Genomic DNA, 18,850 nt, shown 5'->3' with positions numbered 1-18,850 from the left:
GCGTCTGTTTCGATCGTGTACATATGCTTTATATCATATACATAATCGAATGCCTAATCCATATACGAGACATACAAAGATATTATTAACATTCTAATACATCATGAGGCGGTGAATAAGGGTCCTGTGCTAGACTTGTTCAAGCTCATCAATATTCCAAGACTATAATGTGTTAGTATTTAATTAATTCAAAACAGCAGTTATTTTGAAACTGCAATAGAAAGTATACAGTAGGGACCAGCTCATTTCAGTTTAATTTTATACTTTTGAAAATGGATATACGACTGTGTAAATAGAAAAGGCTAAACTAGATACAAAGGAGGAAAGAGGTTTTTTTTTCTTGAGAATGGAGAGGGGAAGGAGAAGCGAGAAGAAGAGGATAAATGGATGAAAGAAGAGAAAATTTTACATGGAGAGAGAAAATGTGTGTGTGAGAGAGAGAGAGAAAGGTGTGTATGTATATAAAATGTATATATAAGGATGATATGATGCCAGTCAAACCATGAAAGGTGTATATAGAATGTTTACGCGTTTTGTGGGGTATTCTTTTTTTAGGCGTATTTTGTGAAATCGAGGAGTTGCTCAAATGGAGCTCTGTTATTGACAGTAATTGCTGGAGTAGCAGCGGATGAAAGAGAAGACGGAGGAGCTTGTTCATTTGCCGTGCCTGCTGCTGTTGCTGCTGCTGATGGTGTCTTGCTACTAACACGTTCTCGAATCCGTTTAATCTGTCGCAGTCGTTCTTTCCAATGAGACACATATTCATGACGACCACCGCCCGCACTGACGGATTGGAACACCTGAGCAAAGATATTGGCATGCAGGGCCGTCTGTCGCACCAAATGCGGTAACGATTGACCCGATACGAGCTTTGGTTCAGAAATAGGCCCGATCTCTGGCATATCCGGCCGTCGTTGCATCTCAACCTTAAAGAACGTGTTATTTTCCGTATCCGAGATCGAGTGGGGCGTGATGACAATGTTGCAAAAGTTGAATTGGCCTGGCAACGTGTCGAAGGCATAATCCTTGCCCGAGTCGTTGTACACGATCGTGACAAAATCGTTACCAATGTGCCGCTTCTTGTTGCTGCATTGTGGATCGCGTTCCAAATTAGTAGGCATCAGCGTCGCCACGTGGAAAATCACCCTAGTAACGTCGTCTTTCCAGAAATACGCGTATCGCCCATCGATGTCCATCTCGCGGTCCAATCCACCCGTGTTGTCCGTTCGTCCACGCAACAGTTCAATCTCGCCCAAGGCATTTAGTAGCTTGACATAGTCCGGCGACCCATGCGTATTGGCCAAGATCTCCACTTCTGTGTGTTGGTTCTTGGCAACATAGAGTACGCCAATCTTGTGGAAATCAACAACTGGGATACGGTCCAAGATGCCCAGACTGCGTGCCGTTGCTTCGTCTTCGGGAAGAGGAGGTATGTGTTCGCTGGTGCGCGTAAGATCTGGATAGTTGTTGAGTTGAAGAAAGAGAAAAGCAGGATCGAGTGGCTGGTCCATTCTGCGTAGAAGACCACTGCTGGATGTCGATTGTGCTGGCGTGTCTGGATCAGCAAGCACTTGGCGAATCACACTATCCACTCGTTCGTTCTTCTTTTCCTGCTTGCTGCTACCACCGCCGCCAGCAATCACAGAGGTTGGGCCTTCACTACCACTATCCGCCGCAGCGGAACCGGAGACTGCTGGTGCTGGTGAATCCTTGTTCTGTTGAGCCCCTTCTTCTTGGTCTGCGCTTTGTTCTTCGTCGTCGTTTTTTATTCCTCCCCCTTCGTCATCCTTCTTGTCTTCTGCTAAAGCATCTTGTTGTAGCGACGTGCTGACAATATTGGCTGCGGCTGCCAAATTTTCAAACGTGATGCCAAGCCCTGACTCCATCAAAGGCACGGGCGAATCGCCGTCTTCGCCGCGCTGTTGGAGCATGCGGGACGCCACCAGATCAGGCGTGTATTGCATCATGAGGAGTGCTGGCAGTGTTTGATAATCGATAGCGCTTGACTTGATACGGTTTTCAATGTTGCACATCATAGAAACTGTGCCCGAAGGTCGCCGGATGGTTACTTCCACCCAGCCCAGCGCCTTGGCTGTCTTGAGTGTCAACAGCGAATGACCATACACCCACGTGCGCATGCTTTGTCGAGCGCCTCCTTCTGCAGTGTTGCTGCCTCCTGTCACTGGGCTCGGTCCGGCGGCTGGATCACCCATCAAGATTTTCGAGACGAGCGATTTTTCGGGTGACAGACTGACATCCGCGTAACTGAACCGTGAAAGCATGTCGATACATGTATACGTCTGCTCGTCAATGCCTTTGCCAATAGGAGTCGCGCTCACAAGCCGGCCAATGATGAATGAAACATGCTTGCGTCGCTCTCGTAATGGGACTGCCGTGAACCACACGGTGATGACCAAATACGCCATGATCAACACGTATTGCGAAAGCGCATTCTGAGTCGTGACCTGCTGTAGATCTTTACCTCTGGAGTTTTGCTGTTGTTGGTTCTGCTGCTGTTGTGACGATGATGATGCTGTGGGTGGAGTTTGTTGTGGATGGTTGAGGTGGTGGTGATGATGATGATGCGGTGTAGGTGGCGTGTTCGTGGGTGAGCTTGTTGCGGACGACGAAGAGGACGACTGCGTATGCTGGAGATAATTTAGCGCAATAGCAAACACAGGCTTGTACATGTCGCTCGTAAAGTTGGCATAAAGACTCGGTAGTCGTGCCAGACTGGACAGAAATTCGAGGATATGCACCGACACGCTGCTGACTGAAATGATCTGAGACATGCCCTGCAAGATCTCGTTTAGCATCTTTGCCACCGACAGCGGCAACTCGTGGCAGCACACGGACAGTGCATGGATGCATGGCTTTGTCGCTGCGGTCACTTGCTTCAGGCCCTTGTAGAAGGCATACACGATCTCGTCCTGATTTTGCTTATTGAATAGGCGCCGGTAAGATACAAGGACGACTAAGATGTCGTATGCATAGACATAGACATCGTTGCGTTTAATGTTGGATGGGATGCTGTGTACGCTCTTGAGGAAGTCGCGAGCACTGACCCATGTGACAAGATGTCGACGCAGTTTCTCGATAGAAACTGACGCGCTGCAAAACATATGTTTATTGGCCAGCTGCTGCGGCAATCGCTTGAGCACAAACAGAATCAGTTCCCAATTGGACGAGTGCGACAGGATTACAATATATGCGTCAAGCAGCTCATCAATTGGAAGCACTCGGTCTTGCTCATAGTGTTCTTGATTTTCCGAATGCGACAGCATTACAGGGCTTGGGTATCGTGGTCGTTCCTGTTGCTGCTGCTGCTGCTGATCTTGTTGCTGTTGTCGCTGTTGTTGCGAAGCAGATCCAATCATCATCGTAGTGCTACCATCGCGCTGCATTGTTTCTCGCTGCTTAGCTGCTTGAATTTGCCGTATCGTGGCCATCAAGCCAGTATCATCAGCAAAGACTGAGGTTCATAATAGATGTCAGACCATGAATTTTCGTACAGGAACTTTGCTTCTTTTCAAGGGAAAAACAATACTTACGATCATCGATCATGTAAATACGGTGATCAGGTGGACAACGCATTCGAAGTAGCATATCTAATGCCACTACCTTGGACCCGCCATAAGGGCAGAGCAGATCGTCCATATTGTTACCGATGCTTGTGATGGTGCGAAACACTTTGAGACAAGCCTTGCCATCTGATCCCAACAAAAGATCCTCAAACAGTTGCACGAGTCCATACATGGCAGGCACGCCAGAGCAGCATTGGCTTTCGCTGGTGATGCTTCCATCCGAGATAACCGGACTACTGGCGCTGAGCGGTGAAGCCGTCGAGCTTTTTGGCATGGCATAATGAATACGCGGCGAGCTGCTTGTGCTACTGCTACCTCCACCACTAGCGTGATGCGACTGGCTTTGTGATCGTCGTAACGTGGCCGTTCGCAACTTGTCATCTTCACGGGGTGTACCGAGCGTAGCACTTGTGCTCGCTGCCGCCGTTGCTGCTGCTGCTGTTGTTGTTATCGCGGCTGTAGGGGATGCTCCAATTGCTGTAGTTGCAGCAATGACAGGACCAGAAGCGGGTTTAGGTGATCGCAGGTCGTCGAGACACTTGCAACTCGTGCACCGGCGAAGCACATCTAGCAATCGATCAAACATTTCCTCGTTGCCTTGCGCATCCGACAACGCGAGCACAATGAGATCTACGGTCTTTTGGCGTAGCTCAGGGTTCGTTTCCTGTGGAGCGCCCTGGACCATCGGATAAATGATCTCCGTGTTCATTGCATCGGAATAGAAATCCTTGGTTGACATGCATACATCCGTGGCGATCGACAGTACACGCAATCGAACGGTGCCGGCGATATGCGATGGGACGAAAAATGTATTCACAACCTCGGCGAGTCGCTCGATCCAGTCTTCGTCCGATGGTAGCAGCATGTGTTCGGTCTCATAGTAGCTGAGCAAAATATTGGCTGCTTCGGGCGAAATGTAGTGACGCAGTGCATAAATGACGTTCATCAACCGGTTCACGGGACCCGAGTACGACTTGTGCTGGGTATATTGGGTATACACACAGGCCATGAAGCGAATGAACTGGTGCGCCATCGATGTACCCGTGCCATTATCCATATACAGTGCGGGGAACCACCATACCACCTGTCGTACTTGATCCTTGGTACTGCTCCCACCAGCAGGATGACGAAGCTGTTGGATCAGCTGCTCGGTACAAACGTCGCAAATATCCCAGATCGTGTCCCAATCCAACAAGGCAATCTTTGACGACGGCGAAGATGGCGAGGGCGAGCCTGAGGAGCTTGGGTTGCTGATGTTGCTGTTCTCTACCAAGAGCCTCAAGGTTTCCAAGATTTTGGCGCTGACAGATTCGGAATGTCGTAGTGCAGCACGACGTAAATACATCAACACAATCGAGTCCGGGACCTGATACGATTCTGATACGTTCAGTTTCTCCTTGTTGTTGTTCCCCCATGCTGCGTGCGTCAGCAACATGATTGCGCCGTTCGTCAAATCGACTTGTTGTTGCTGATGCTGGTTGTTGCTGATATCATAACTGTTACCTTTTGCAATGGCATTGCACAGCGTGAGAATAGCATTGTGGGCGCAGTGTGAGCGTAAAAGATTCATGAAAATCGACCAAGGCGACTCGCCCTTGTCAGCTGCTGGAATTTTGTCTTGAGGCAGCATTACAGACACACACAAGATATCCATGAATGGTTGCAAAGCCTCAAAGGGCACGAAACGATATCGAACCACAACGTCAGCAAATGCCAAGCATGCCTTAATGTCGTTCGGGTGGTTTGCCGAGAATAATGCAAGCCGAGCAGCTTGGATCATATGCGTGACCTCGTTCTCTTCGAACATTGCAAAGTTAAATTTGGCAATCACTGTGAGCAAATGCATGATATCACCGAGATATGGTACTGCTGCCGTTTTTTCAACATTCGCTGTTGTTGTTGTTGCTGCTGTCGCCATCGTCGCTGATAGAATGGTGTTTTCCTTTGCGTCCTTCAATGCCACCTGCTTGAGCCAACGTATCAACAATTTGCCAACGTTCTTCTCAAATCCCGAAATATCTCGGCCTCCTTTACACAGTGCAAAGAGTACACGGTACATGTCGCCAAAATCATCGTCCCATTCGGTGTGATCTCGTAACGAGCTGTAAAACGTAACTCTGGCCATGCCTAGCTCGTCATATTGACCTTCAATTACTGCAATCATGAATTCAAACACGGTGTGTCGAAAATCTCGATTCACATGGTCTGGGTGGCTATCCAAGATATCTTTGACGGCGAAAAACACATTGTCCAGGTGAGTGAACTTGTAGCTTTTGCATAGGTCAGCGAACACCTTGAGATTCTTGCATCGCGTAGCGAGTTGTGGCTGTTGCGGCGAATTGCTCGACACCAAGGGAAGAATCAGGCGTGCATCGAGTGGTGAGGTGGGATCACTGGTTTGGAGATTCAGACACGACTCGACAGTTATTGACGATGCGCGAGGTCGAAGGATATTGCTCAGCCAACGATTCGAGGTAGACGACGAGGACGCCATAAAACGGTTGGTTGGGGGAGAACGCAAAAGAAAATAACTGGGAAGAGTGTTCACAAGAAAAAAAAAGAAAAAAAGAAAACGTTCACTGCGAGTGTAGGGTTTTAACTAGCACAGGCGACTGCAGCAATGCCACACACACATGCTCTCTCTCTTTTTTTTTAATCCCAGAGAAGTTAGTTTTCGTGATTCTACATGGTCAGTATACGATTCTTTATTTTACAGCGTTTTTTATTTTCTTAGTAGAGCAAATGATAGAAGGAATTATACATTGTGTAGATTGGCACTAGGCTCTCCAACGACCTGCTTTTAGCAGAGGTCTTACTCGCATGAACCAGTATGCTGCTCCATAAGTTGCTCCTCCAATATGTGCAGCGCTATCCACAACCTCATTCTGGAAAATTCGAGTTAGTGCGACAGAACAAAAAGTTAATAGTAGCGTGTTTCTTAAGTATTTGATTCAAGTTACCTTGAGCGCATATGCCTGGTAGACATCATAGGCAGCTAATCCTCCCACGACTGCTATGGCTGGCATGGGAATGACGAAGAATAACAGAAACGTTGCCTTTGGGACTAATATTAAATAGGAACAACAATGATAAATATCCCTAATTTCAACATAGTCTAAGGCTGATAGAACTTACATGCACATGCATAGAAGGCAGTAATACCCATCACCGAACCTTCAGAATCACACACAAAAGAAAAGGAGAAATCAGTTTATAACGCTCCCAAGATCGATGGAAAACCACCACAATAAAATTTACCTGATGCGCCCAACCCGCCAAATTGACGGCGACCCGAAAAGAAACTTTTCTTGACCAACTGTGGCCTGATCCATTTTTGATATGCCTGCGTCGCTAAGCTACCTGCGATGCCGGCTCCCGCATACAACAGCAAGAACCGTGACGCGCCAATGGCTTCAATAGCTGCCTGTCCCATCGAATATAACACCAGCATATTGAGACCCAAATGACCCATATCCTTGTGCGAGAAAGCCGACGTCAAGAGTGTGTGATAATAGCCGTGTTGGATCGCCTCGCGCGAGTTCACAAAATTGGCCCTCATAAAGTTGAGCCAACTACCATCACCAAACTGACGATAGCAGTTGATAGCATATTGCCACATGAAAAACACGGCGACATTGGCGCCAATGACGCTGTATAATACACTGTTGGGGTTCACGTCGTTTAACCGTCGTCCGAATTGTCGAAATGGATTGCGTTGTTGGTTGAGTGCTTGTGACAATTTGGATTTTCCATTGTTGTAGTAATGAGGTCGTATGTACACGCGCCATATAGTATTTAATTGTTGCTGGGTTGCCGTTGTTTTTGTTGTTGTTGCTGCTTCAGCTGAACTCGTAAAGAAACGATGCTGTACTAATAGGAAAGCGCTCGGCCCTCCACGAGAGAATGACTGTTGCTGTTGGCGTCCACATGGTCGCCATGCTGTATTAGCAAAGAAACCATCGAAACTCGTGCTACTGTGGGCTCGTTTCACAGGTTGCTGCCATTGGGCTAATGCTCTTTGAGAAATGACGCGGAGCATGTTTCTGGTGCTTAGCGAAGAAAGGTGCTCGCTTTTCGTGGATATGAGATATCAGTGCTCTCGAATGATCGGTCCTTTGCTTATTCCGCATCCGAATGGCTTGAGTGATAGGTCGGACCTGAACTGTGCGTATTTTGAGACCTTTATACTTTTTACGACTGGAACTATCAGCACTGGTATAATGGACCTTTTCGAACGAAATAGCCGACTTTGTATTTTGGTTAAGGTGTTTATGTAAGCCGACCATAACCATTTCGATTCTTTATCGTCATTCGTAAAAAGTAAGGCTACGTAACCAATAACTATAATCCCTTGACAGTTTTGCATTAGATACGCTTCACCAGCACATGTTGTGGATCAGTTTTCCAAGTGAATTTGCTGCATGTCATTATGGATAATAGCAGCAAGAAGGAAATTCTTTAGTGTATTGCACTTGCAGCATTTTTCCTTCTTCTCCCAAGAATTTCGGGTATCATAGAATGCCGGTTTTCAAGTGTGTGCTACCTTTGCTACATACGTATTATAATCATCGATACCAAAGTTCAGGTTTCCTGCAAAAGGGAGCCGTTTTCCAGCCCGCGGATCCATTTATTTGTGTAATAAGATCTGAACTTGCTACTGTAGGAATGTTATACGGTGGACGAGACCTCTCTTTACTAGCCGTGTAACGTTTCTCCACACACACACACACTCACACCCTCACGCCGGTCCCGTCAACAGAGCCACCAAACCCAGGGCTTTCAGTGTCTAAGGTACAAATTTCCAGGGAATTACACTACCAGGCTAGTGTATAAATGGCTAAATCAAATGCTGGTTCGATACGGTATTGAAGTTTTGTATACTTTACCACCACGTTTTCCCGCCCTTTCTTTTTCAGAGCTAGAGCTGCGAATTATAGTAAGGACCTCACCTGTGGTCTCTTCGGATTTTTCTTTTTTGCAAGTGAGAAAAGTGTGGGATTATTTTTTTTCTATTGGTGGTGGTGATGGTTAGAGAACTATCTTGTATATAAATTTCAGATAGCTCTCCCCTTTTCTTGTTTTTTTTTTCTTTGGTTCTTTGACAACAGCAACAATAGAGTGTTTTCATATCAAGAACAGGATGAAACGAAAAAGCATTGTCTCCTTATTGCTGGGCACGACGGCAGCTACGTTGTGCCTACTCGTGTTGCCTGCTTCTGGTGCAGTTGAAGATGTTAACTTTGGTAAAGAGAAAGAGAATGTCTTCCATTCTGATCTATAGGCCATTCGATGGTACACAAGCACGAGCGAAAGAAACATGTAAACTAATACTGTATTTCTATGCTCGCCATTTATTGTGCTTAAAAACCATCTAGATGTATCTACCAAAGCGCCTGGATACAGCGTCAAAGGAAGACGCGGCGCACACAAGACCAAGACAGGGCTTGAAATTCCGTTAGAGTTGAAGCATTCCCATCATCACGAAGGCATCGACTTGTATGGAAAGACCATCAAAGATTTGGTCGTGGATGTTGACTTTGAGACTGCTGACCGTATCCATGTCAAGGTAATCGCACACTACTTGATGCTTGTCCACTTACTATTGTTGCACAAAGACGTCTTGAATCTATACTCTATCTGATTAAAATGAAATACAAAAAGCACACAAGTACTGAAATGCTTCCAACTACCTAGATTTCAGACAAAGATCAAAAGCAGGTGCCTGTCCCAGACTCGCCGCTCGGTATAGAACGACCTAGGCTTCGCAAATCGGCCAAGAAACGCAACTACGAATTCAAGTACACGGAAGATCCCTTTGGATTCCAGGTTATTCGCAAGAGTGACAAGGCCGTTATTTTTGACACAACCGATTATCCTTTGGTTTTTGAAGACCAGTACCTTGAGATCACCACTGCTGTTCCTGACGATGCCAATATCTATGGCTTTGGTGAAACAACGATACCTCATTTCCGCCGTGACAATGTCAAGGTTCGACAACAAATCCAACAAATTGCGCGTGGACAAATAAAAAGTGCTCAATTCTAAACACGAGTACTGCTATTCTCTTTCTTACATTTGCTTATAGAATGTTACTACTATCTTTGCTCGTGATGCCGCCTGTCCGTAAGTGGGAAAATATAGCTGCAGCACAGCAGTAGTGGAAGTTACATGTATGTTCTATCAGAAAATTAAATGCTAATCCTGTCATTTCTCCCCACCTTTAGTTTCTACGAAAATAGTAAGTTGAGGTCTTTAGTGCTAATCATAAATATTCGACATCATTTAACCCTGTTGCTTTTATGCTTTTGGAAAATCAAAAGTCTACGGTCATCATCCATTTTACATGGAAATTCGGGACGGAAAGGCACATGGCTCGCTTTTGCTCAGTGCTCACGGCATGGATGTGCTTACCGTTGAAGGCCGTATCACATGGAAAGTGATCGGCGGTGTACTCGAATTCTATATTTTCGTGCCTGATGATGACAAGCCCAACTCCGTCGTTCAATCTTACACGGATTTGATCGGCAAGCCTATGATGGTTTGTGAGTAGCATCTTCATACATATGTCATTGATGTGTAACTAGCGCTACCACTGTATATTAAACTAATCATTTTCCGTACCCACTGTCTCTTTTTCTTTATATAGCACGCTGGATGCTCGGATGGCACCACTGCCGCTGGGGATATGAAGACATTGATCAGGTTCAAGGTGTTATCGATGGCTACAAGGAGCATAACATTCCTCGTAAGTCTGCCATTCGTACGAGGACGAAAAATGAAACTGACCTTGCAATATAACAAAGCTAATGGAATTCGTTGATTTTGGTTTCTTAGTTGAAGTTGCTTGGGTCGATATTGGTAAAGCATAATCGATCATTTTAATAGCACCAATGCTGTAGACTTTGATAGCCACACACAAAGATGAATATTCACAGTCTTTTTTTTTTACTATGCATGTTTATTTAGATTATATGGACACCTTCCAAGACTTTACATTTGATCCCGTCAACTTTCCTCAAGAACGCATGATCCAGCTCGGTCACGATTTACATGCCAACCGACAGCGTTATGTCATTATGGTCAATGCAGGCAAACATTACAAGTCGGGCTATGAAGGTTATGAGTATGGCCATGATCTCGATATCTTTATGAAGAATCCAGATGGCGAGGAGTACGTTGGACAAGTTTGGCCCGGTTATACTGGTTAGTTTATGTTTCTCTCTCTCTCTCTCTCTTTTTGCTACTTTAGTCAAGACTTTAATGCTAATTATTTGATATCATGCTGTACATGTACTCGCCAACGTTCCTGAACCGAACACTCAGTATATCCCGGTAAGTCTTCACCTCTTCTCGCTATTTTATCAATAGACGTGTTATACATTGAAGGCTGACATTTTACTGATCCTTGATTTCCTATCATCATTGATAGATTGGTTTAACCCTGATGTTAGCAAATACTGGAACAAGCTTATCGCCGACTGGGTTGAGCTTACTGGTATCGATGGCACATGGGTCGATATGGACGAGCCTGCTGCTTTCTGTCTTGGATCTTGCGGTACCGGTAAGAAGGATCAAGCACCTCCGTCCCTTGAGCCATGGACTCTGCCTCAAGAAACACAAGATCAAATGTATGCTGAAGAAGAAATCGCAATCAAGAACCTCAGCAACTATGTTCAAGATTCGCGCGATTTGCTTTATCCCAATTATGCCATTAATAATGGTACGAACCAAATGCTTTTATTTGTTTGAATGATACGCAGATGCTTGCTATCGCTCTGTGTGTACAGTAGCATGCATAACAGAGGAGGGGAAGAGTGCCAATTGCCTATAATCATTATAACCATGCAATGCTTCAATATAGGACATGGAAACTTATCGGTAAAGACAGGAAGCATGATTGCTTACCATCATGGCGATATTCCTCACTACGACTTGCACAGCTTGTACGGCCATGCTGAATGCAAGCTTACGCGTGATGTAGGTTCTAACAACTTTCTAATAACTTTTTCTTGCTGATGGCTAAACTCGACATCTTTTTTGTTTCATTTACATAATAGGCGTTGATCGAGCACAACAAAACTACGCGCCCATTTATTTTGACTCGCTCCTCATTTGTAGGGTAAGTTTTGCCTATCAAAAGTCCCAAGTACTTCTCTTGTAGCAGTTTTTCAAAGTATGCATCGTTCACAAAAAATTACATACGATTTAGATCGGGTCGATATGCCGGTCATTGGACAGGTTTGTAATGTTGTTGTTTTTACTCGCCATTAAATCACGTACTACTACTGTTAAGCACCCTAACTTGAATACTCTTATGCTCTATAGGTGACAACGCCTCCAAGTGGGAGTATTTGAAGAGCTCCATCACCGAGATCTTTAACATGCAAATGTTTGGTATGCCGCTTTTTTAATTGCAAGCGAATATCCTGGGCTACAGTAACTCATTTAGCTATTATTTAATGTTTTTTCTATCTAATAGGTATTTCGTACAGTGGATCAGATGTCTGTGGATTCAACGATAACACCACCGAAACTCTTTGCACGCGATGGCAAGAGCTTGGAGCGTTCTATCCTTTCGCACGCAACCACAATGGTATTTAACATGCTGCAATCAGCTAATATTATTCTTTTATATATTCTCGCATAAACTAACCTACACTATGTTTTGTTTTTTGTGTACTCGTCAGCCAAACAACCCATCGCTCAAGAACCCTTCCTATGGGAAACAGCCGCTGAAGCTACACGTACAGCCCTTGCTATCCGCTATGCTTTGCTGCCTTACTACTACACCCTGTTTGAAGAATCCAACCGACTTGGCACGGGTGTGTGGCGACCGCTTATTTTCGAATGGCCACACGTCGATGCCTTTTTGGACAACGATGACCAAATCCTTGTTGGCTCTGATATTCTGCTATCGCCTGTCGTGTACGAAAACAAGACGTCCGTCGAAGCTGAATTCCCACCTGGTATTTGGTATGACTGGTACACCCTGGAAACTGTGGATGATCAAGGTGCCACCGGCAAGGAACGTGCCATTACTTTGGATGCGCCTTTGACCCACATTCCAGTCCACATTCGTGGCGGTGCAATCTTGCCGCTCAAGACACCTACCATGTTGGTTGAGGAAACTTTTGACAGCCCTTACATCTTGCTCGTCGCCTTGGACGACAGCGGCGAAGCGCAAGGCCGGTTGTACATTGACGATGGTCACTCGCTCGAACCTTCTGAAACGTCTGATATCACATTCACGTTCAAGAACGGTGTCCTGAAGGCCGAGGGCGATTTTGGCTATTCTAAGCCTGAGAAGCTGGACACCATCAAGATCGTTGGTGACATTGATGCTACTACTGCGTCCATTACCGACTGCAGCACACCTGCTGATAATTTAGAGCTTGTTAAAGAAGATAATGCCATTGTTTTGCAGAACGCTGGTATTGATCTCACTGCCTCGTTTACTGTTCGCTTTGAATAAAATCGTTTCTTTGAGGCTTTTTTTTAGCACTTTTCTCTATCTTTACATGACTCTCGCACACTTATTTTCAGAAACATATGCTACCTCCTTTGAACCTTTAGCTTGTTTGTGCCGAAGAACCGATAATTCATTCAGACGGAAGCAAACACTATTTGAAATTGAAGGTGTGCACAGTAAATATTTAAATTCGAAATAGCCTTTCACATCCTTGCATAATTAGGGGGCACGCATTAGGATCTCGGATAAACCTAAAATCAGTAAACGGCGTTTTCAACCTGCCGATATTAAACTTTTCATTTCACAGAGATACATATATATAAGCATACTATAATGCTCAAATAAAAACTCCAAGATTAGGCGGCAGCGAAAGCGGCTTGTCGGCGGACCAATGTTAGCGCCAGGTTGCATGTTATCTTGTGTTTCTGCATTGTCTTGTGATTTGTGGATCGCTTTGAAATACTTTTTTCCATTAGGATGATCTGCTTACATAACATAAAGCGTCTATAAGCAACAGATGGACTGACGGATTATCTGTATTGCCGTAGGTAGTATGTACCTATGATAGTGATGTTGTGGGAGGACAGATCCGTGCTTACAGAATAAGCATTAGCGGTACCAAGATAATGGTGATGATGCTGGGTAAATATAATTTCACGTGTGAAAAGATAAGATGAAACCGTCCCATCATTAAGGGAGTGCACCACTGTGTGTATTATGAAACAACCACACCGACCTGTCACTCAATCACTCATTATGGTGTGTGCAAGTTTCTCGAGAGTCAACGGTCTTCTAACCATGCCCACCAGGTCTGTTCCTGAATTTAGGAAAGCACGACAACAGAGAGAGCCTCAAGTAGGAAACAGAGGGAAGGGGGAGCGCTTTAAATCCAATCAAAATTTCAATGACCAAGCAACTTTGTCGGAGAAAGCCTGGTTGCACATTTACTTTTTAGTAACCTTTCGGGGTACCCAAAATCATCTTTTTTTCTTCTTGACCCCACACCAAACCTTTTTCTTTCTTTCTTTTTCTTTTCGCGTACGTGCAAATCCCGCAATGTCCACCGAGCAAGCTATTCCCGAGCAAAAGGTTGCTGTTGAGGCCCCCAAAGCTTCTACTACTGCTGCCACTTCTTCGACCGCCTCCTCCGTAAAGTCGTTCTTGGCCGGTGGTTTCGGTGGTATGGCCGCTGTTTTGGTCGGGTATGTTTTCTTCCTAACACTTTCGACATGTAAAAAAAGACTGGATATTGACTATGCATTGTGTATAGCCAACCTTTCGATTTGGTCAAGGTCCGCCTTCAGACTTCGGAAGGCATCTACAAGAACACATTCGACTGTTTCAAGCAGATCATCAAGGGCGACGGTGTTCTTGGCTTGTACCGTGGTATGGCCACACCTCTTGCCAGTATCACGCCCATTTTTGCTGTCAGCTTCTTCGTAAGTGGCACACTATAGTGGATGAGGAGGAATGGGAATGGATACATAAGAAGGGTTGTACTTGTTGAGTTGTCATAACACTGATGTGGTTTGTGTAGTCATATGATTTGGGCAAAAAGATGGCATTGGCTGCCAGACGCGACGGCGACTCGAGCCGCCCTATGACTCTCGCAGAAACGACGTTTGCCGGTGCCTTCTCGGCCGTGCCCACAACCTTGGTGATGGCACCTTCTGAACGTATCAAGGTGCTGATGCAGATCCAGGGACAGGGCGGTGAGCAAAAGTACAAGGGCCCAATGGACGCTGTTCGACAGCTGTACAAGGAAGGCGGTATCCGCTCGATCTTCCGAGGCACTGGCGCTACATTGTTGCGCGATTCGCCTGGTTCGGCTGCCTACTTTGTTGCCTACGAACTGATCAAGAAGAGCATGACGCCCAAGGATGGGGGTGATCTGCAATTTGGTGCAGTCCTGTTTGCGGGTGGTATGGCGGGTGTGGCCATGTGGAGCATTGCCATTCCGCCGGATGTGATCAAGTCGCGCATCCAGTCGGCACCCGCAGGCACGTACACGGGCATGATGGATTGCTTGCAAAAGACGGTCAAGGCAGACGGCGCGTCTGCGCTGTTCAGAGGCCTTGGCCCGGCAATGCTCAGAGCGTTCCCGGCCAATGCCGCGACGTTCTTGGGCGTGGAGTACTCGCGCAAGGTGCTCGACGCTATGTTTTAGAGCGCGCGCGTGGGAAAAGAGATTGTATATATTTGATATTCCTCCCGGCTTTCTCCCTCTGATACGCTCTGATATACACACTGCCACGCATATACACCCCCTCTTATGGAGATTTTAGAGTGGCCACACACACACACACACACACACCCTTTACTACCTTATATCTCCCTCCACCCACCCTTTGTTCCGTCCACTAGAGCATGTACATTTACTACAACCCACAACAAGAATAAAAAAAAAAAAGTTGGATCGTAACCTAAAATGCCTGTTTCTCCCACCGCACATGCTTGAAAAGCGCTGACAAATGAAGCGGCATTTCATTTTCTTTGCAATGGGTAATCCCCCGTTTTTGCTGACAAGACTAGAAAATCTTCGGAATGACATCGTCTTAAGTTTTCATGTGTTACTAAAACGACCGACTTAACCTCGAGCTGTTGTTGCTTTTGAACTCTACTTTCTCTCTCTCTTTCTCCACAGTCTTCCTTTGTTCCATTGACCCCACACACAACCACAATGTCTGCCGTAAGTATTTTTGCGATCGTACCCTCTTCCACACTCTTAAACTCGATCTACCCGGCCCTTCATAACAACTACCGCTACGACCACTGGGCCACACTTTAATGTAACTTTTTTTTTCTTTAATACAGCCCAAGTCAGGTCCCAAAACTCCCGTTGATCCCAATGCAGCTGGCCCCATGTTGCGCTACCAGTCCAACTTGCCTCGTTTGCCCGTGCCCAAGTTTGAAGAAACGTTGGCAAAGTACTTGAACACCGTCAAGCCCTTGTTGAGCGAGGCCGAATACCAAAAGACCGAGGCTTCTGTCAAGGAGTTCGTGTCGAGCGGCATGGCTGAGAAATTGCAACAACGATTAGTGGCCAAGGCCAACGACCCTAATGTTTTGAACTGGTTGGACGACTGGTGGCTCGACGCTGCTTACCTCGGTTACCGTGATCCAGTCGTCATTTATGTCAGCTACTTTTATCTGTACAAGGACGACAAGCTGCGTCGTTTGCCTGCCCAGCGTGCTGCTGCTGTCACGACTGCTGCTTTGGAGTTCAAGAAGCAGGTTGTCGAGTACGTATTTCGAGCTTTGCATAATATGGAATGTACTTTTTGCTGTTGTTGTTGTTATTGACAACATGTGTAATACGCATAAAACAGAAACACTTTGGAGCCTGAATATGCCAAGGGTGAACCCCTCTGCATGGACCGCTACAAATACATGTTCAGCAACTGCCGTATTCCCAAGAAGCCCGCAGACGAAAACGCCATGTACGATCCTGCAAAGAACACCCACATCCTTGTGATTCGCAAGAACAAGTTTTATGTTGTCGACACCGTGCACAATGGCCGTCAGTTGACGACGGGCGAGCTTGAATACCAGTTCCAGCGTGTCTATGATGCCGCTGGATTCACCAAGGGTGTTGGCTTTGGCGCCTTGACTGCTGATAACCGTGACAATTGGGCTGATGTAAGACTGAATGACTTTCATACTTGATTTTGGGGGGGGATCCTTTTTTTTTGGGGGGTGGGGGTGGGTGGTTTGGCATTGAGGGAAGGATGGAAAGGTTGAAGGGATGTGGATGACTAAAAAATTGACCCTCTTTTTCTCTGCGCTTGTAGAACCGCGAGCTTCTGTTGGCTGCTCACCCTGAAAACAAGAACCTCTTGGAAAAGATCGAATCCGCTTCCTTTGTCGTGTGCCTGGACGATTACTCGCCTGTCACCCGTGACGAGAGCTGCCGTGCTTGCTGGCACGGCGATGGCCGCAACCGCTTCTTTGACAAGCCCTGTCAGTTCATCATCTACGAGAACGGCAAGGCCGGTTTCATGGGCGAGGTAAGCAAACCCACTGAAGAATGGTTGGGAAGAAAGGTGCATCATCAAGAGTATGTAAGGAGAGAGAGACTGACTTTCATGTGTGAAATGTAGCACGCCATGATGGACGGCACGGCCACCTGCCGCTTGAACGAATATGTCTGCGATGCGTAAGTGCCAGTAATGCTTGCTGTTATCGGCGTTTTAAAACGTTTGGGTGCCATACAAAGAGGGAGTAAACTCAAACATGTTGTGTGTGTGTGTGTGTGTATACGATAATAGTGTCGCCAAGGCCCAGCCTGCCAGTGTTCAGGCTAACACCACCCTGCCTGCTCCTTCCGAGCTGCAGTTCCAGATCAACAGCCAAGTCGACCAGGCTGTCCGGGCTGCCGAGGCCCGCTTCGACCAGCTGATCGCCAACCACGACTTGACCGTGCTTGCCTTCCAAGGCTTTGGCAAGAACCTGATCAAAAAGTTCAAGACCTCGCCCGACGGCTTCGTGCAGATGGTCATCCAATTGGGCTACTACAAGATGTTTGGCACCTGCCGCCCCACCTACGAATCGGCTCAGACCCGCAAGTTCCAGTTGGGCCGTACCGAGACCTCGCGCACCGTCAGCCAAGACTCGCTCGACTTTGCTCGTATCATGGAATCGAACGCCCCCAACGAGCAAAAGATTGCTGCCTTCCGCAAGGCCATCAAGACCCAGGGCGCTTACATGGGCCAGTGCGTCAATGCTCACGGCGTCGACCGACATTTGTTTGGCTTGAAGAAGTCTTTGAACGCCGACGAAGCCGTGCCTGCTATCTTCACCGACCCCACATACGCCTACTCGTCTCACTGGTACTTGTCCACATCGCAGCTGTCCTCGGAATACTTTGATGGCTATGGCTGGGGCCAGGTCGTCAACGATGGCTTTGGCGTTGCTTACATGATCAAGAACAACGGCCTCAGCTTCAACGTGGCCAGCGTCAAGGATCTGGAAATCGATGGCAAGAAGTATGTGAACGGCACCCACCACTTCAAGCAGTGCTTGGAGGATGCTGCTAATGAGTTGGGCGAGCTGCTCTCGACCGAGATCAAGCCCCAAGCCAAGTTGTAAATTATAAAAACCGGTCTGCTTTCCCTTTCCAACCATATATCATCTCTGCCCACTGCTATAGACGCCCCACACCTATTATCTACTGATACTTCTCCTCCTCCTCCTCCTCTGTCTTTATTATTGACAAATGCTGATGAGCGTTGCTCCATCATTATTTTATCACCATCATTAAAAAATAAACTCCGACTGTCTCACAATGTTGAATATACGCCCTCCCCACATAAACACTTGCTTGTTCTTCTCTTTTCTTTTATTGCAAACGTGCTCCACTACAATGTCTTATAAATCCAGACAACGAGCCAGCGCCAAGCACAGTCACCTCTTTGGCGATGGCAAGTAGATGTATAGAAATAAAAAGCTTATAGTGAGGAGTGCCGCATTTTTGCCAAGGGGACCACTCGGTCGCTAATGTTTAAAATACATAATATACGCAAATGTACAGATCCATTAAGCGCATCTTCAGCACCCATCGACGATGACCCACTCTTTGGTGGCAGTGCATCAACCAACACTCGTTCGTCTTCTTCGTCTCCGGGGGCTGCAACCAAGGCCACGGTCGTTGACCCGCTGTTATCATTATCTCGAAACAGCTCGCCATTAGGCAATGGCAATTCAACACCTGGTTCTTCGTCTCCTCGTCAACAACAAGCACAACGGACTAATAATAACGGCGGCAGTATCTTCGGCGATATTGATGTTTCCAAGTTGA

The 18,850-nt window shown here is 46.5% G+C and overlaps 5 protein-coding genes across 5 annotated transcripts; 3 read left to right on the top strand and 2 right to left on the bottom strand.

The window, feature by feature from the left end:
* Positions 1–557: 557 nt before the first annotated feature.
* Positions 558–5,778, bottom strand: BDB00DRAFT_738369 (uncharacterized protein; the record flags this gene model as incomplete). The annotated part of the gene is made up of 5 exons (XM_053118424.1): positions 558–1,613; positions 1,896–2,484; positions 2,524–3,472; positions 3,552–3,820; positions 4,124–5,778. Coding segments are annotated over 5 exons (4,518 nt in total), but the record flags the coding sequence as incomplete, so codon positions are not given.
* A 921-nt stretch (positions 5,779–6,699) lies between these two features.
* Positions 6,700–7,623, bottom strand: BDB00DRAFT_760466 (uncharacterized protein; the record flags this gene model as incomplete). Its single annotated transcript, XM_053119213.1, has 2 exons — positions 6,700–6,758; positions 6,843–7,623. The coding sequence occupies 2 exons, from the start codon at positions 7,621–7,623 to the stop codon at positions 6,700–6,702; spliced, it is 840 nt and encodes a 279-aa protein (XP_052981428.1).
* A 1,101-nt stretch (positions 7,624–8,724) lies between these two features.
* BDB00DRAFT_870614 (alpha glucosidase) lies at positions 8,725–13,056 on the top strand (the record flags this gene model as incomplete). Its single annotated transcript, XM_053126727.1, has 17 exons — positions 8,725–8,827; positions 8,960–9,150; positions 9,279–9,572; positions 9,670–9,707; positions 9,809–9,822; positions 9,905–10,126; positions 10,231–10,329; positions 10,419–10,442; positions 10,551–10,787; positions 10,908–10,916; positions 11,014–11,304; positions 11,446–11,561; positions 11,642–11,703; positions 11,794–11,822; positions 11,910–11,978; positions 12,064–12,177; positions 12,272–13,056. 17 exons carry the CDS (start codon positions 8,725–8,727, stop codon positions 13,054–13,056), a joined length of 2,697 nt encoding a protein of 898 aa, XP_052981427.1.
* A 299-nt stretch (positions 13,057–13,355) lies between these two features.
* On the top strand, positions 13,356–15,496 carry BDB00DRAFT_814905 (mitochondrial carrier domain-containing protein). Its single transcript, XM_053122871.1, has 5 exons — positions 13,356–13,537; positions 13,615–13,695; positions 13,794–14,255; positions 14,324–14,492; positions 14,591–15,496. Exons 3-5 carry the CDS (start codon positions 13,810–13,812, stop codon positions 15,218–15,220), a joined length of 1,245 nt encoding a protein of 414 aa, XP_052981426.1. The 5' UTR covers positions 13,356–13,537; positions 13,615–13,695; positions 13,794–13,809; the 3' UTR covers positions 15,221–15,496.
* A 416-nt stretch (positions 15,497–15,912) lies between these two features.
* BDB00DRAFT_973200 (acyltransferase ChoActase/COT/CPT) lies at positions 15,913–18,388 on the top strand (the record flags this gene model as incomplete). The annotated part of the gene is made up of 5 exons (XM_053129881.1): positions 15,913–16,295; positions 16,383–16,692; positions 16,845–17,060; positions 17,154–17,209; positions 17,322–18,388. 5 exons carry the CDS (start codon positions 15,916–15,918, stop codon positions 18,139–18,141), a joined length of 1,782 nt encoding a protein of 593 aa, XP_052981425.1. The 3' UTR covers positions 18,142–18,388.
* Positions 18,389–18,850: the final 462 nt, after the last annotated feature.

The sequence above is a fragment of the Zychaea mexicana genome (assembly GCF_025766255.1).
Source record: "Zychaea mexicana strain RSA 1403 chromosome Unknown BDB00scaffold_22, whole genome shotgun sequence".
Taxonomy (NCBI): domain Eukaryota; kingdom Fungi; phylum Mucoromycota; class Mucoromycetes; order Mucorales; family Lichtheimiaceae; genus Zychaea; species Zychaea mexicana.
This window is presented reverse-complemented; position numbering and strand designations above follow the sequence as displayed.

Coding starts and splice junctions, on each gene's coding strand:
- BDB00DRAFT_814905 (XM_053122871.1), top strand. CDS start 13,810: ATGGTGTGTGCAAGTTTCTCGAGAGTCAACGGTCTTCTAACCATGCCC. Junction 14,256..14,323: donor ATGGCCGCTGTTTTGGTCGG/GTATGTTTTCTT, acceptor CATTGTGTATAG/CCAACCTTTCGATTTGGTCA. Junction 14,493..14,590: donor TTTTTGCTGTCAGCTTCTTC/GTAAGTGGCACA, acceptor TGGTTTGTGTAG/TCATATGATTTGGGCAAAAA.